Here is a 14896-nt window from a genome sequence, read left to right as displayed (position 1 = left end):
GCTCTTTTTCACAAGCAACCTGGCCACAAATGATAGCCCATTGAAGTGGCTTATCACGTGTAAATGTTGTAGCAGCCAAATACAGACAGTCCCCGGGTTGCGGAAGACCCGACGTATGGAATTCCGATCTTACAGAAATACTCCCATACATCATGTAAAAAAAATGCAATTTGCGGAAATATTTGCGTCAGTTACCTAAACGCAAATAGTGCAGCACGGTGAGGTTGCAGATGAATACCGTGGAGCGTGGCGTACGGCGGGCTGCCTTATGCCTCGCTCGAGCATCACTAGGATTAAGGTAAATGGATTTTTTCGTTGCGTTACGTAATTCTTTTCCTTTCGTAGCATTAAGTAATTGTTTGTTTTCTATGCTTAGAACATCCACTTTTTCACCATGTTTCTATTGCTAGTTTTCTTCATTTTGAGTTTATTTAATGAGTTATTTACTGTGTGTATCTTATTTAACACAAATACACTTCCATTGCTTATGGTCTCAGCCAACAGCGATCGGTGAAGCCTAGGCCTAGCCTAAGATTCGGAAGTGACTGCTTTCCGTTAACAATTAACTTAAAAATGTTTCGTGGTATTCATAAACAATTGGATACAGGAAATGTTCCATTAGTTTCATTATGGATAGTGTTAGGGAAGATAGTCAATGAAATTAAAGAAGAGTAGGAAGTGCAGAGCGTATGTACAGCGATACGATTAAGGTCGCGAGATAAAACGGACGACAGCGCGACACAGTACTGAGAGAAACCCAACTAGTAATCGGGTAGGGGAGGTACAACTATTTCCGGCTATGGGATTTTATCGTTGATTTTGGATGAAAATTGTTCCGTTTCTGAAATATGGAAAATTCGGGTTACGAATCGTTCTGGGGAACCTAACCCTTCCGTAACCCTGGGACTGTCTGTTGATTCTACTTGTGGAGGGAAACACCGGAGGAGCTGGAGAAAAATCCACGCGACCACGTTGACAACACAATAACTTAAAATATACAGGCGCCAGAATCGGGATCGAACCCATGATCTGTATACCAGGCGAGGTTGTTAACATCTCGCCACTGCGGCACCCCAATAATAAAACAGGCCCCGTGCCCAGTCGACCTCGTCAGGAAGTCCCAATGTTTGCCTGGGCTTATCGAAGCCAGAAGATTGGCATCATAGTCTATTTCTTACTGGTTTTAATCAATTGGTGAGTTTCTTAAGGAATAGTTTTCTCAACATGCTGGGTTATCTACATGCACCAGTAAGGTCATAGGGCTCAGTGAATTCATGTTTTCATACAATTATTTTTACAAAAAAAAATGCTCATGTCTGCACCACCAGTCATGGGGAAAGTTGACAAAATGGTGCATTTACCAGGCCTTTCCTCAAGATGTGACTGTGCCCGTGTATTTGCATGTATTTGCTGTGCTTGATGAATATGTGACCATTGCATGTTTGGGTGGCGGTACGTGTTGTCGCTGATCTGTTGGGATCCCACAGAATTCCTACAAGGCGGGCTGGCACGAGCTCATCAGCAAGGGCTATGACCTGAAGTTGGACGCCATCCCCATCATCGCTGCTAAAAAGGCCCGGAAGGACGCCAGCGACGTGAGTGTGCAACCAATGTTCGTTTCTAACTGCCATATGTTCCGGAATTATAACCTCCACTGCACACGCAAAAATATCTGGTCACACACAACAACAAAGATCCCAACGTCTCGCCGTAGACACTATGGCAGACACAAGACATGGCTGACTTTATCTCCACAATGATGATGTTTACACAACATAGAGAATGCCCAGGACAGGTTCAAATGCTACTTTTCAATTGTGCGTGGCTAAGGGTTGAACATAAATTACTGTGCATGTATGTATGTAGAACTTTTTCTCACTGTACATATCCAAACCTGCAGTACGCAACCCACTGCAGCACCATCCCCACAGACCTGCTCCCACCCACTCACCCAAGTGTACACACAAACCAAGTTCAATGCAGGAGAAATCATTATTCGTGGCCCCCCGTGATTCAAAGCAAGAAGGGCCTGCTATCGACTAGCGTCTTGGGCGCCATTTTACGCGGAGTCTGTATGTTCTCCCTCTGGTTCTCCGATTAGCACGGTTGGCTACGTAAGGTGCGAAAGAAGTTCAACATACATTAGACTCTCGGTTTATCTGATTTGCGGATAACTGCTCACGTGAAATTTTGACATGAATGAATAACTCATGGATTTTTCATTAAGACAAATTAGTAATCTAAAAATAGTTATATATTGTTATTCCTGGAAATGTTTATTCCAAGTCACGTGATGAAACCAAGCAGATATGTGCTCTGGTTAATCCAAAATCCACGCGATTGCCCCTACAGTACAGTAGTTGCATATATTTACAACAATGGGCGGAGTTTGATGTTGATTGGCGTGGCTCAGCTGCTGTCCACTTAGTGGGCCGAGTCTTCTGTGCGGGAGCAGGAAAGTGCTATCACTGAGCATGCGCATTGATCGGTTGATCGTTAGTATTCGTTCTTATTTATATCTTTATTACTGGTTATTAGCATAGAGATCCGTGGAAAATAGATATTTTTGAATTATCCACGGCCATCCTCCCCATCATTAGTGTGGATAATCGAGAATCTACTGTACATCCCTTCAGGTTCTCCGGTTTTCTCTCAGAGCAAAAAAACCCCACAATTTGAAAAAAAAATGGAGCATACCTTAACAAAATTCTTTTAACATGTGTACTACCGTAAACTCTTCCCACAGGTTCATTACAAGCTGGCGTACGAGAAAGCCCGCGGTCACATGGTCGGGTGCAGGAACCTGCAGGACGACCCCAAGCTCGTGCACTCCATGCACGTGGCCAAGATGCAGAGCGAGCGCGAGTACAAGAAGGACTTTGAGAAGTCCAAGACCAAGTTCCACAGCCCAGTAGACATGGTCAGCGTGGTCTCGGCGAAGAAGTCGCAGGGCATCGCGAGCAACTACGGCTACATAAAGCGCCACCATCGCTACTCCATGATGCCGGACAGCGTCCTCCTTGAACTCGCCAAGAAGGCTAATGAGATACAGAGCGACGTAAGTGCTATCGCCTCGGCGACGTAAGCGTTCGCCTCGGTGACGCGCGCTATTCTTGCTGCGGTGGCGGCGGTTGGACGGAGCACCGCAGTTGCACGGAGTTACGTAGAGACACAGAGTCACACAGAGATGCGGGTAGAGTTCATTCACAGCACGGGGTATGTGAGGGTCTCATGGACGAGGAGGGTGGACACAAAAGCCATTTACCTCATATATTACAAAATAAATAAACGAGCGATGGGAATGAAGAACACAGCGAGACAACGATTAGACAGCACATCAATACTCTGGTACTGCAGTTTGTGTCAGAGGTGAGCCTGCAACATGCGTTTGGAACATTAACATTGGTCATGAGGAGATTGTTCCAGGTTCAAGAAGCATCATCGATGAAGGAACGTTCTCTGAATCTAGATTCACTGATTATCAACCCTCACTTGGGGTTGCCATTCAGAGGTTCTTGATGGCGAGTTGACTTCTCTGCCACATCATCACCAGCTGGTCACGTTAACAAGACCACAACGCTTCTGCTTGTAGATAGAACATCGGGGTTGATACCTGTAGAATACTTTACAAGAACATATCACACCATGTTTATAAATAATGCCATTATCTATGTGATTCACTGACTGGCTAAGATGCTAAATTATTACTGATGTTAAACTGCCAAGCGCAAAAGTAATGTGCATCCAAATAGATAATGAGACAGCGACAAGAAAAGGTGAAGGGGTTTTTTAGAATGTATCTGTGATTCAAATGAAAAACCAAAACTGAATGTGAAACTAAGAATAATGCTTCTGACATTCTGCCAGGGCTGTATATGGAAGATGTGAGGTGGGAAACTTTGTAGTTAGGAAGAGAAAATGTACCAACAAAAAAGCGTTTTGGATGACATTAGGAAAGGCAGATCCCAATGGGGATAGTGGGGTGAACACGTGTGCAGGATGGGGCAGGGCACTTGAGTGGGCTCCCAGGGGACAGTGGCCAAGGGGAAGACCTCAAGTCAGATCGTAGGATGTATGTATGTACGTTTAACTTTGTTCGCACTGTACCGAGCCAACCGTGCTAATTGGAGGTGCGGGGGAGTTGGAAGAACAATAAACTAAACACAAAAAGCAGGATACTGTAGCAGCAGAACTTAGAGGTCTCATGTTAACGTTGGAATGTGTCAAAATAAAGGAATTGATCAGGTGGAGCGTCATCAACTGTATTGGCTGTGGTATTGGCTGTGATGATCTTGTGACGTTAACGTGTGTGATTGGTGCAACTTTTTTTTTACATTTCTTTTATTTACTCTTGTGTTTTCTCTCCCAGAACCTGTACAGGTCAGATTTCGTGAACATCATCCAAGGGTGTGGCTGGATCCCCATCGGCTCGCTGGAGCAGGACAAGGTGAAGAAAGCCGGGCAGATCCTGAGCGAGGCCAAATACCGGCAGCACCCGGACACCTTCAAGTTCACGTCCATCACGGACGACCCGGTGATGGTGCAGTCGCAGATCAACGCCAAGCAGCTCAGCGATGTAAGTCGGGCAAAATTTAAATAACAGTGGCTGATTTGTCATTCTGTATCGATCAAAATGTTTGCATGTTTATGGGTATATTTTGCAGTGCACACGTGCACCTAATGAGTTTGATCAACTTTCTGTTGTGGGTGTGTTTTAAATATTAAGTGATTGTACCATGCATGAAATTTCACCACCCCACCAAACGTACATCACACAATTGATGCCCGCAAAGCATATTCCACGCATCCGCATATGCCACACACTGCACATGACTTATACCACATACCTGCCTATGCACACTGTGTGGAACACCATCGCATACCACTCATGGTAGCCTATCTGCAACCTGTTGCAGTGGTTCATGGTTTTAATCCAGTGGCTGCCTTGATAAATACTGCGTTACTGTAATAACCATTTTTGCAAAAATACATGCCGTCTGCTTCACAGTGGACGTTAAAGATCTCATAACATCTTGAGCAAGAGTAAGCAACTGTGTGCCAGGGTCATGGGTGCCGCGGTGGCGAGATGTTAACTTCCTCATCTGGTGTACAGGAGGTCATGGGTTCGATCCTGTCCCTGACGCCTGCTGTATATTTGGAGTCTGCGTGTCTCTCTCCCTGTGGTCACATGGATTTTTCTCAGGGTCCTCCGGTTTTTCCCTCCACATTTAGAATCAACATCACGCGTTTAGAGTATTTGGCTGCTATACATTTCCATGTGACAAGCCACTGTATAGAGCTATCATTTGTGATAGGCAGGTCGCTTCTGAAAAAGTGCTGTATAGCTCAGTGGGCCTTACCTGGAAAAATGAAAATAGTTGAAATTGTTTTTGTTTAAATTAATTTTCACGGTCTAAATTTGCCACATTTGAAAAATTACCCAAGAATTATGCAATTGGGATTATACAGAGCAAGTTTTCCCCCTCCCGACTGGCATACCATAGAGCTTAGGTTGGTGCAAGTTTGTGGCTACCTCTCAGCTTGCCTCTCGTTTTTTCCCCAACGAGTTCGATGGATCTAATTGCCCCCTCTCATTACTGATCTTTCTCATGTTCTGACGTTTTCCTTTATAGCAGTACACCGCATATGGTATATAACATTGAATGTCACTCATATACCACATACACCTTGTATCAGCTTGATCAATGTTGAATGTCATATTTACTGTGCATCTCCAGACTATTTGTAAATTAAACAAATCTTATCTGTTAAATTAACACTTCAGCAAAGAAGAAGAATGTGATTTTCCAGAAAGTCAATCAGAAGTCAGAAGACTTCAGAAGTTAATTACCCCAGGAGTTAATATTCATGAATACACATTTAATATTTTTGTATACTCAAAATACTTGATGCATGACCAGTTTACATGTCAGTTGTTGTTCGGCATGACTTTTTGGATATGTCAACACCAACGGTGATACGGTGTAAAATGTGAGCATTAATTTCTGCTACTTATTTGTTATTCACGTATGCTTACATGCTTTTGGTGCTATCTGTTCGTCAATTTGTGTGTAGAGTAGAGGCCGACCGAAATCCGGTTTCGGTTTCGGCGCCGAAAGTTGGCAGATGGCCTCTTTCGGCCGAAGCCAAAAAGTTTACTTTCGGTTTCGGCCAAAAGTCAATTTTTTACTTTCGGTTTTGGCCGAAACCAGAAATTCAGTTTCGGCCTCTAGTGTAGAGCACAGAGGCAGATTTTTTAACTTCCCAAAGTGGGGGTGGCGGCCAAGGTGGAAGCGGGGTTCAGTATTGACATTTCAAGCTCTTTAAATAGGGCCTTGTATTAAAAATACAAAGACAAAAAAAATTCAACATATTTTCTGAGTGAATCTCAATCAGATACCGATTTTAGGGGTCTCAAGTTTGGGAGGGCGATGACCCCCCCCTATCACCACCCCCTCCCCTCCTTCAACTTGCCACCGGTAGAGGACAGTGTTGCAGAATAGGTGCAGAGCGGTGGTGCAGCGGTTAGTGCCACACTGCTATGAACCGGGCGACCCCGAGTTCGTTTCCCGCTCACGGCTAACACCAGTGACGATTAATTGAACCAGTTATGGGCCTCCTCTAGGACTACTCAGCCTCAAATGAGTACTTGGTGCGGTGGTGTGTAAACATCGCCACGGGGGAGACAAAGGCGGCCGTGCATAGTGCTGGCCACCCACCCCCTCGTGTGCCATTCTGTCGATCATTGGTGCTCGCTATCATCACTTGCCCCAAACAGTCTGTTAAGGCCACGCGGCGGATCTTTGTTTTTTTCCTTACAGAATTTGTACAAGTCGGCAGGGAAAAAGAGCCAGAAGCAGTTCTCCATGCCCCACGACATCCCCCAGTTCCTGCAGAGCAAAATCAACTCCGTCAACTTCAGCGAAGTAAGTTCGTCCCCCATCCCCATCGTGTGCAATCAGATAATTTCATCAGATAATTGTCATACACGGAGCTCTCAAGTTATGAGACTGGAAATGTGTGAAGCCGGCCAGTGGGGGAGGGCGTGACATTGGCCAGTTTCTGTGTGGCAGTCAATTAGACGGATTCCCGTGGGGCTGGAGGAGAAGGGGCGCTTGCCAACGAACGCGTGGCCTGCGTTGTCAGGTGTTTAGTTCGTTGCTCACACCAATGAGAGGAGCGCCGGGTGGCTAAAACACAGCAAGTTTGCACAGTAGGGGGCACAGGTGGTGCATCGGCCAGTCATCTCATGGCACCTGGGTCTGTCCCCGTTACCTCCTACCAGTGGGCGTTTGACACTTCATGCGGCCTTAAAGTACGCATAGCCTGGCCGTGGTGACATCACCACCACTTAGTGGCGAATGGCAGTTGTTGTTTAGTTTATTGTCCGTTCCACCGCACCTCCGACTAGCATGGTTGGCTCCGTACGGTGCGACAGAAGTTCAACAATAATACACGCATTCAGTCTGTTCTCCTATAATGCCGTGTGTTTTCATAACGCAAATTGGATATAATGCGATAAATGTATTGTCGAAGACATTTTTATAACGCGGAAGCGAACTGAATACAACGCGATTAAGCGAGCAGAACTACGTCACGCGAGTAGGAATAAGCGCGCACGAGGCATTGGGATGCTGCTGGATGCTTCTAGATGCTACCCACGCGCCTCGGTCTTTGTTCAGCCTGCGTACGCATCTCACGTGTTATCCCGGACTCTGAGTTACCATACATTATATATTATTTATTATTACGCGATTTCTCCATAACGTGGTGTTCTTCAGGAATGCAACTACCGCGATATGAAACAGACTCTACAAGGTTCTTGAGTGTTTTACATCCGGATCCACCCCACCCTCCCCGACAAACACACACACAAACGCAGGCAGTTCTCGTGAAAGTAATGAATATTTGTCGTCGGCGTCCAGAACTCCTACAGGCACGCTTGGGTTGAGGACAAGAACAAGGGCTACGTCTCGAGAGCGGACGCCATCCCAATCAAGGCTGCCAGGGCCTCCAGGGACATCGCCAGCGACGTGAGTTAGCGCGTGCGTGCCTCCTTTGGAGAGCGTCTGTGCCCGCAACTTCCTTTCATGTGGCCCATCGCGTCGGGGCCTGCCACTTCAAGCTGGCACACGAACGATGTTTATCCATAATCCAAATGTTTTGGGTTAGGTCTCATAAATATAAATGTGTCGTTAAACCCGCCACCACCCGACACAGCCAGTTAGTAAGGTTTGTCACGTAAACAGAACGTGCCAATTTGTTACTGGTACAGCACACCATAACATGGATTTGCTCTTCAACACACTGTACAAATCCACAACATGGATAACTTCGTTACAACAGTGTACACTGTTATAAACAAATCTGTACAGAGGGTGCACAGACAATAGGTTTTGAAATAAACACAGCTTGGATTCCATGATTGTTCATTGTGAGTGTTATTGACCATTCAAATACCCTATCACCTGTCTCCTCCACAGTACAAGTACAAGCAGGCGTACGAGAAAGCCCGGGGTCACATGGTCGGGTGCAGAAACCTGCAGGATGACCCCAAACTCGTGCACTCCATGCACGTGGCCAAGATGCAGAGCGAGCGCGAGTACAAGAAGGACTTTGAGAAGTCCAAGACCAAGTACCACACCCCAGTAGACATGGTCAGCGTGGCCACGGCCAAGAAGTCGCAGGCCATCGCGAGCAACTACGACTACAAGCATCTCATCCACAACACCAACGTGATGCCGGACGCCATGAGCGTGCAGCTGGCAAAGCACATGAACCAACTGCAGAGCGACGTAAGTGCGGCAAGACAATGAGCCACGCACCTCAGCCAAACGCGTCACCGTGGGTTAGGGTGCCAATCCAAATTCAAGATTAATTCCATGTTCTATTAATTTCCCCGTTAAACTGAAGGCACTGCGAGGTTACAGACAATCCCGTAATCAGAATCAGAATATTTATTCATACTGGAGGTATTCGAGGAGCTATAAAGCTCCTTTTCAGATCTCCAGTAGGGGCAGGTCAATGATATTTTATGGTATGTCAACGGAGACGGCTAAATCCACTGCAGTCGATACGTACAGACTCGTCGTGTGGGCGTGCATGCAGAGGAGAAGGGGAGAGGAACCTGAGCAACCTGTAAATGTGAACAGAGCAGACATAAGATACTCAGCTGTTGACATTTACACCCAAAAGTAGTTAATTGAGAGCAGAATGTGATCCCGTAAAATTGGTACTTCACTTGCCAGACGCGTATCGAGTGGCAACCTTACTGTTGTGGGTATTACGGAATGTGTTGCCGAAGGCTGTTGGCACACTTTGCCATTTGCGTTATTGATTTATTTCACATTTAATTGTTTGAGATCCCCATCTGGCTCACATCACGTTTATCCCTCCTCTATTTTAGACCGAAACAGGATAAGGATTTTCCCCAATTCTGGCTGTCGCCTGATGATGTTGGTTGTAATTACCGGCGAAAAGTCATGGTACTCGAATTGTAAACGTTGTGGGTTCACTCTCCAACACACAACCGCTGTGCTGAACTAGTAACCTATTGGCACGTTTTGTTTACATGACAAACCTTACTAATTGGCTGTCCGGTATTGGCGGGATTAACGACACATATATGTTTATGCGATCTAACCCAAAAACCTCTATTATGGATAATATTAGTCGCGAAAGCCGACGTGTTTAAATGGGTTTAACACGTCAATTATTGTTTCACTTGGCGAGTACGTTAAATAATTTTTACAATATTTATTACAAATTGCTACATTTGTGAGTTTATATCCAAGAATAACAACGACTTATTGGTGCAAATAATATCGCATTAAGTAAGGATAGTTTATTTATTAACTTGCAAGCAATCTATAATGAGTCAACATTGTTTGGCTACATTTGCCACTGATAAGTAATGTCACCGATTTTTCCACGCCAATATTGTCTTGAATACTTATCATTACATGCTGCTCATTCTGTTTCTACAAATTTCCAAACGGGATATCTCAACGGTTTTTCACAGGCCATGAAAACTATTCACGATCCATGGCCCAGCAGTAGCGCGCTTGCCGCTTGTAGCAGAGGTTCGCAGTTCGAATGTAGCGGCCGCCCCCGGTTATTAACGCGGGAATAATAATTGGCGCGACACAAACCGTGCCACTTCATGGTGGACGTTAAACATCCCCCCGATGTAATTCCCAAGAGAGGAGGCTGTTATCAGGGTCCTAAATTTGGCAAATTTGAAAACTACCTGAAAATTATTTAAATTGGAATTATACGTAGCAAGTATCCCCCCACTCCTACTGACAGACCACAGAGTTTGGGCAAGGGTTAGTGCCAGTTTATGGCTACCTCTCAGCTTGCCTGTCGTTTTTGCCACAACGAGTTAGATCGCCAGGAATTATTGCCCCCTGCTAGGAGCAGACTTATGCACATTGTGTCACCTTGTGTCACCCGCAAACAGCTGCGGCTGGGGTATATCTCCAAAATTTGTTGACATGTGATGATGCTCCGGCATACAGGACACTATATAACAATGTTTTATCAGCAGCAGCCATGATTAAGCCACTGCTACATGGAAGCCTCCTGAAATCCATTCCCATCTCTCATAGACCTACCACACCACAATCATCTTCATGTGTAATATTATTATTCACTTGGTGGTACTGTCGCTCGTGCAGAATCTGTACAAGGCAGACTTGGATTGGATCCGTGGCACGGGCTGGATCCCCATCGGTTCGCTGGAGCAGGACAAGGTGAAGAAAGCCGGGCAGATCCTCAGTGAGGCCAAATACCGTCAGCACCCGGACACCATCAAGTTCACGTCCATCACCGACGACCCGGTGATGGTGCAGTCGCAGATCAACGCCAAGCAGCTCAGCGACGTGAGTTCCTAAATGAGGAGTACCTATTCCCTGGACACACTTGAAAAGGAGATCTTCCAGCTCAAGGAATATTCCGGCAAATAATTTGAATGCATGCAAAATATATAAGCCCACATTTTATTTTAATTTGATTGGGCTAAAGGTGAAAGGTTGTGCCATATGCATTTATGATTTCAAAGAATTGGTACAATATCTACGGATGTGGTTTGTCATGGAGCATAGAATATGTTGAAATATGCGGGCCCAGAGGTGATGGGGTGGCTCAGAGGTCAGAGTGCAGAATAGGCAAAACAATATTTCGTACACAGCTTAAAAATAACACCGTATAAATTATTTGTGGTGAACTGTATCGTTACATGATGAGAATCAAAATAAGTGTGAAACATCAACACAGAGGGATTTTTTTGAAAAATATTTTAATTTTCACATTCATTTATTCTGCATGGATAAAATTCTGATATGATGTCATGGGAAAAAAACCTTCAGTTTAAAAATAATATCCCTATTATCTTTCGGTTTCGAGCACAAATACGAAACGATGATTATCGTTGTTATTGTGACTTGAAACGTCAATCACAGTGCTTGGTATTTTTTAAATGTGTTTTCAGATGAATTACAAGGCGTCTGGTGAGGCAGCAAAGCACAAGTATACGCTGCCCATGGACCTACCACAGTTCCAGCAGGCCAAAGCCAACGCCATCAACATCAGTGAGGTATCTCTATTCCAGTGAACACCTGAGTTTGTTGCAGCAGACAGAGGCAGTGCAGCCTGACAGTCATTTAATCGAGAAGAGTGCATCTCTGCCTGGCTTCATACGTTCTTGTCGATGCAAATAAAATACTGTGCTATGTTGGTGCAACAAAGCTCGTGCAGTATAAAGAAGACACAAGTGAAACTACGCGAGTGGATTTACTGCATCGGGGTTTACCATAAGCAATTTAATCTAAAGGCCCACGTGATTGCGTTTGTCAGAAATTGCCTTTAAATGGACAAAGGAAAAACGATGTTAGTGGTGTTTTTGTCTTGCTTTGTGTAGAGGCGCCATTCAACAATGTCTTCGTATGTTCCGTGACATGTGCTCATGCATTCCATTGCACGGCGTTAGAAACACACAAAGCAAGGAAAAGCCTGCTACGGAAAGAAGGCATTCCCATCAAAACCAGGAACATTGCCCAATATCATCTGCACGTCACATCGGTGTCAAATGCATGCGCGTAATGCTTGTTGTCTTGTTGTTGCTGTTCTAGAGCAAGTATAAGAAAAGCTGGGAGGAGACCATCAGGAAGGGCTATGACTCAAGACTGGACGCCATTTCCATCAAGGCAGCCAAGGCCTCGCGAGACATTGCCAGTGACGTGAGTTCATATTTTACATTCTAAAACATGTCCAATAAACATATCGGGTCGCCATTCAAAAAGAGCTTCCTTCGCTCGATGATCCTAAAGAAACAAACCCACTGAGGTGAATGCATAATCTATCAAGGTTATTTATAACTAGACAGCACTTTAAGCTCACTTGATGTCACTGCTGTATACACAAACCCAGATTTTACAGCGTGAGTTTCATCCCTCTGAACCTCCGCTCGCCCACCATGGTGTAGCCATATCACATGCTTCCTCACACTCGGCCTTATTGCAGACGCGCACTTTGAAATGTGTACGCACAACTTTTGTCAACTCTACTGCAAGAGACAGCAAGTTCCGCTGAAGCTGTGTGACGTCGAACTTTGTGGACTGTCTCTCTCGGCGGGTGCTGCCTGCCACCATGTTATTTATTATCATTGCGCCCACTATTTTTAAAAGTTTGATACTGTTGCAAAATACTCTGCAATGCAGGTGGATTTTTTGCCAATAAATTGCATGGAATTCTCAGTTCATCCGGATAACAATCTCAAACCTTGCAGACAAAATGAGGCATTTTGCGTTCTCTTGTAATGAGAATATTTTGTTGGAGGGCGTTCATCTGAGCACTTATTAAAAAATAATAATCTTGAATTACCTAGAAATATTGGCCAACATTTCAACAATGCAGTTCAATTTGGCATTTGATTATGATTATTTTTAATAATGGATCTTACCTTCATGGACACCCTGTATGTATGTGTTATAGCAAGTATTGATTTTTGGTCACAGTCTGCAATTAAATTGCCATTCACACATGAAATGCATTTGCACTCTGTTTGTATCGGATTTCAGTACAAGTACAAGCAGGCGTATGAGAAGGCCCGTGGTCACATGGTCGGGTGCAGAAACCTGCAGGATGACCCCAAGCTCGTGCACTCCATGAACGTGGCCAAGATGCAGAGCGAACGCGAGTACAAGAAGGGCTTTGAGAAGTCCAAGACCAAGTACCACAGCCCAGTAGACATGGTCAGCGTGGTGGCCGCCAAACAAGCTCAGGCCATCGCTCGCAACTACGACTACAAGCAGCTCATCCACAACACCAACGTCATGCCGGACGCCATGAGCGTGCAGCTGGCAAAGCACATGAACCAACTGCAGAGTGACGTAAGGGCGGGCGCGTTTTCAGACATTACACATCACAATAACCATCATGTGAGTCATCATCATCAGCCATGGCAAATCCACTGCTGGATGAAGGTTTTCCCAATCCGTCGGCCACCTCTCGTGATCTTGCAATGCAGCAATCCACCCAGCACCTGCACGTACGAACTGATTTCGTCGCTCCATGCTGGCCTCCTGGACGTAGTCTGCACCTTGGATGCCACGCTGTGACTATTCTTGACTTTCGTCTCTTCAGTCCTTCCCGCAATGTGTCCCGTCCCAAGCACACTTACTTTATTCACGACCATGTTTTCTCACCGGACTCCAATGTCTCGGCAATCGGCCCTCCCCTGATCCTCACACAAGTCCCAGAACAGCTGTTTTAGCCTACTAATATCCACAACACAACACCTGCCATGTTCACTTCTGAACGTCTGCATTGCTTGTGCTGTCTTGCCTGGCATCTATCTCAAGTTAACATCCAACACTCTGATCCATACAGTAATAATCATGCCTCAAATGCCATTTTCTGTCACATTCACCATTTGCTCGTAAGATTCGGTTCAGTGTGACGTTTCGATCACAGTGGAACGTTTAGCTTGACCCTATAAATTGTCTCTGTTCCAGAATCTGTACAAGGCGGACCTGGATTGGATCCGCGGTACGGGCTGGATCCCCATCGGCTCGCTGGAGCAGGACAAAGTGAAGAAAGCCGGGCAGATCCTGAGCGAGGCCAAATACCGGCAGCACCCAGACACCATCAAGTTCACGTCCATCACCGACGACCCGGTGATGGTGCAGTCGCAGATCAACGCCAAGCAGAACAGTGAAGTGAGTATGCTGAACTTCTTTCGTACCGTACGTAGCCAACCATGCTAATCGGAGGTGCGGGGGATGGACAAAAAGCTAAACACAAAAATCAGCTCTAAATAAATGTGTTTTCAGTATAGATTTAATAAGTAACATTAAACAAAATTTTTTTTAAACACGCTTTAATGAAATGTACCCTACTAGTAATGTAAGAACTCCACGAAATCCAGGAAGTGGCCCCAAAGCTTGCCATAACGTAAGGGGCCGTGGTCAATTACAGCCAACGTGAGTTTACTGTGGACAATTAGATCCAAGCCGAAAGATAGAAAATAGTATTGTCATCAGTATGACATAAGTATACCAAGTTTGCAGTCGATACCACATTGGGAAGTGGGTTAAAATTGAGTTACAAGATTTGAGGATACAACGACAACAACAACAGAGTGAGTTAATAGAAAGCGTGTAAAAAGTGCATAGCTCCAGTGACTTCTGAATATCAGAAAGAAGAGCGTTCCAGACGCAGTGAATGACACATGCCTAAGTGTGTTACATATTTTCAGACAATACTTTGAGAACCACTCTTAGGTGGATGCCACCACTGAGAGTCCGGCGGAGTGAGGGCGGTCCCTCTTTCTGTAACGAATGGCAACATCTTGAGGGAGTACTCACCACGGTCTCTGTGTCATCCCTCGCACGCG

At 45.3% G+C, this 14896-nt stretch overlaps 1 protein-coding gene across 1 annotated transcript in view; it reads left to right on the top strand.

Moving 5' to 3' along the window:
• Positions 1-14896, top strand: part of LOC133355737 (nebulin-like) — a 218957-nt gene that overhangs the window by 45203 nt on the left and 158858 nt on the right. Inside the window, 11 exon segments of the mRNA XM_061573054.1 lie at positions 1488-1595; positions 2747-3058; positions 4370-4576; positions 6822-6926; positions 7926-8033; positions 8484-8795; positions 10680-10883; positions 11492-11596; positions 12132-12239; positions 13080-13391; positions 14016-14219. Coding sequence (XP_061429038.1) covers positions 1488-1595; positions 2747-3058; positions 4370-4576; positions 6822-6926; positions 7926-8033; positions 8484-8795; positions 10680-10883; positions 11492-11596; positions 12132-12239; positions 13080-13391; positions 14016-14219 — 2085 coding nt within the window.

The sequence above is a fragment of the Lethenteron reissneri genome, chromosome 7 (genome assembly GCF_015708825.2).
Source record: "Lethenteron reissneri isolate LAM-NWPU_2019-01 chromosome 7, ASM1570882v1, whole genome shotgun sequence".
In the NCBI taxonomy this organism is placed as follows: domain Eukaryota; kingdom Metazoa; phylum Chordata; class Hyperoartia; order Petromyzontiformes; family Petromyzontidae; genus Lethenteron; species Lethenteron reissneri.
Note: the sequence above shows the minus strand (reverse complement) of the source record. Positions and strands in the feature narration are given on the sequence as shown.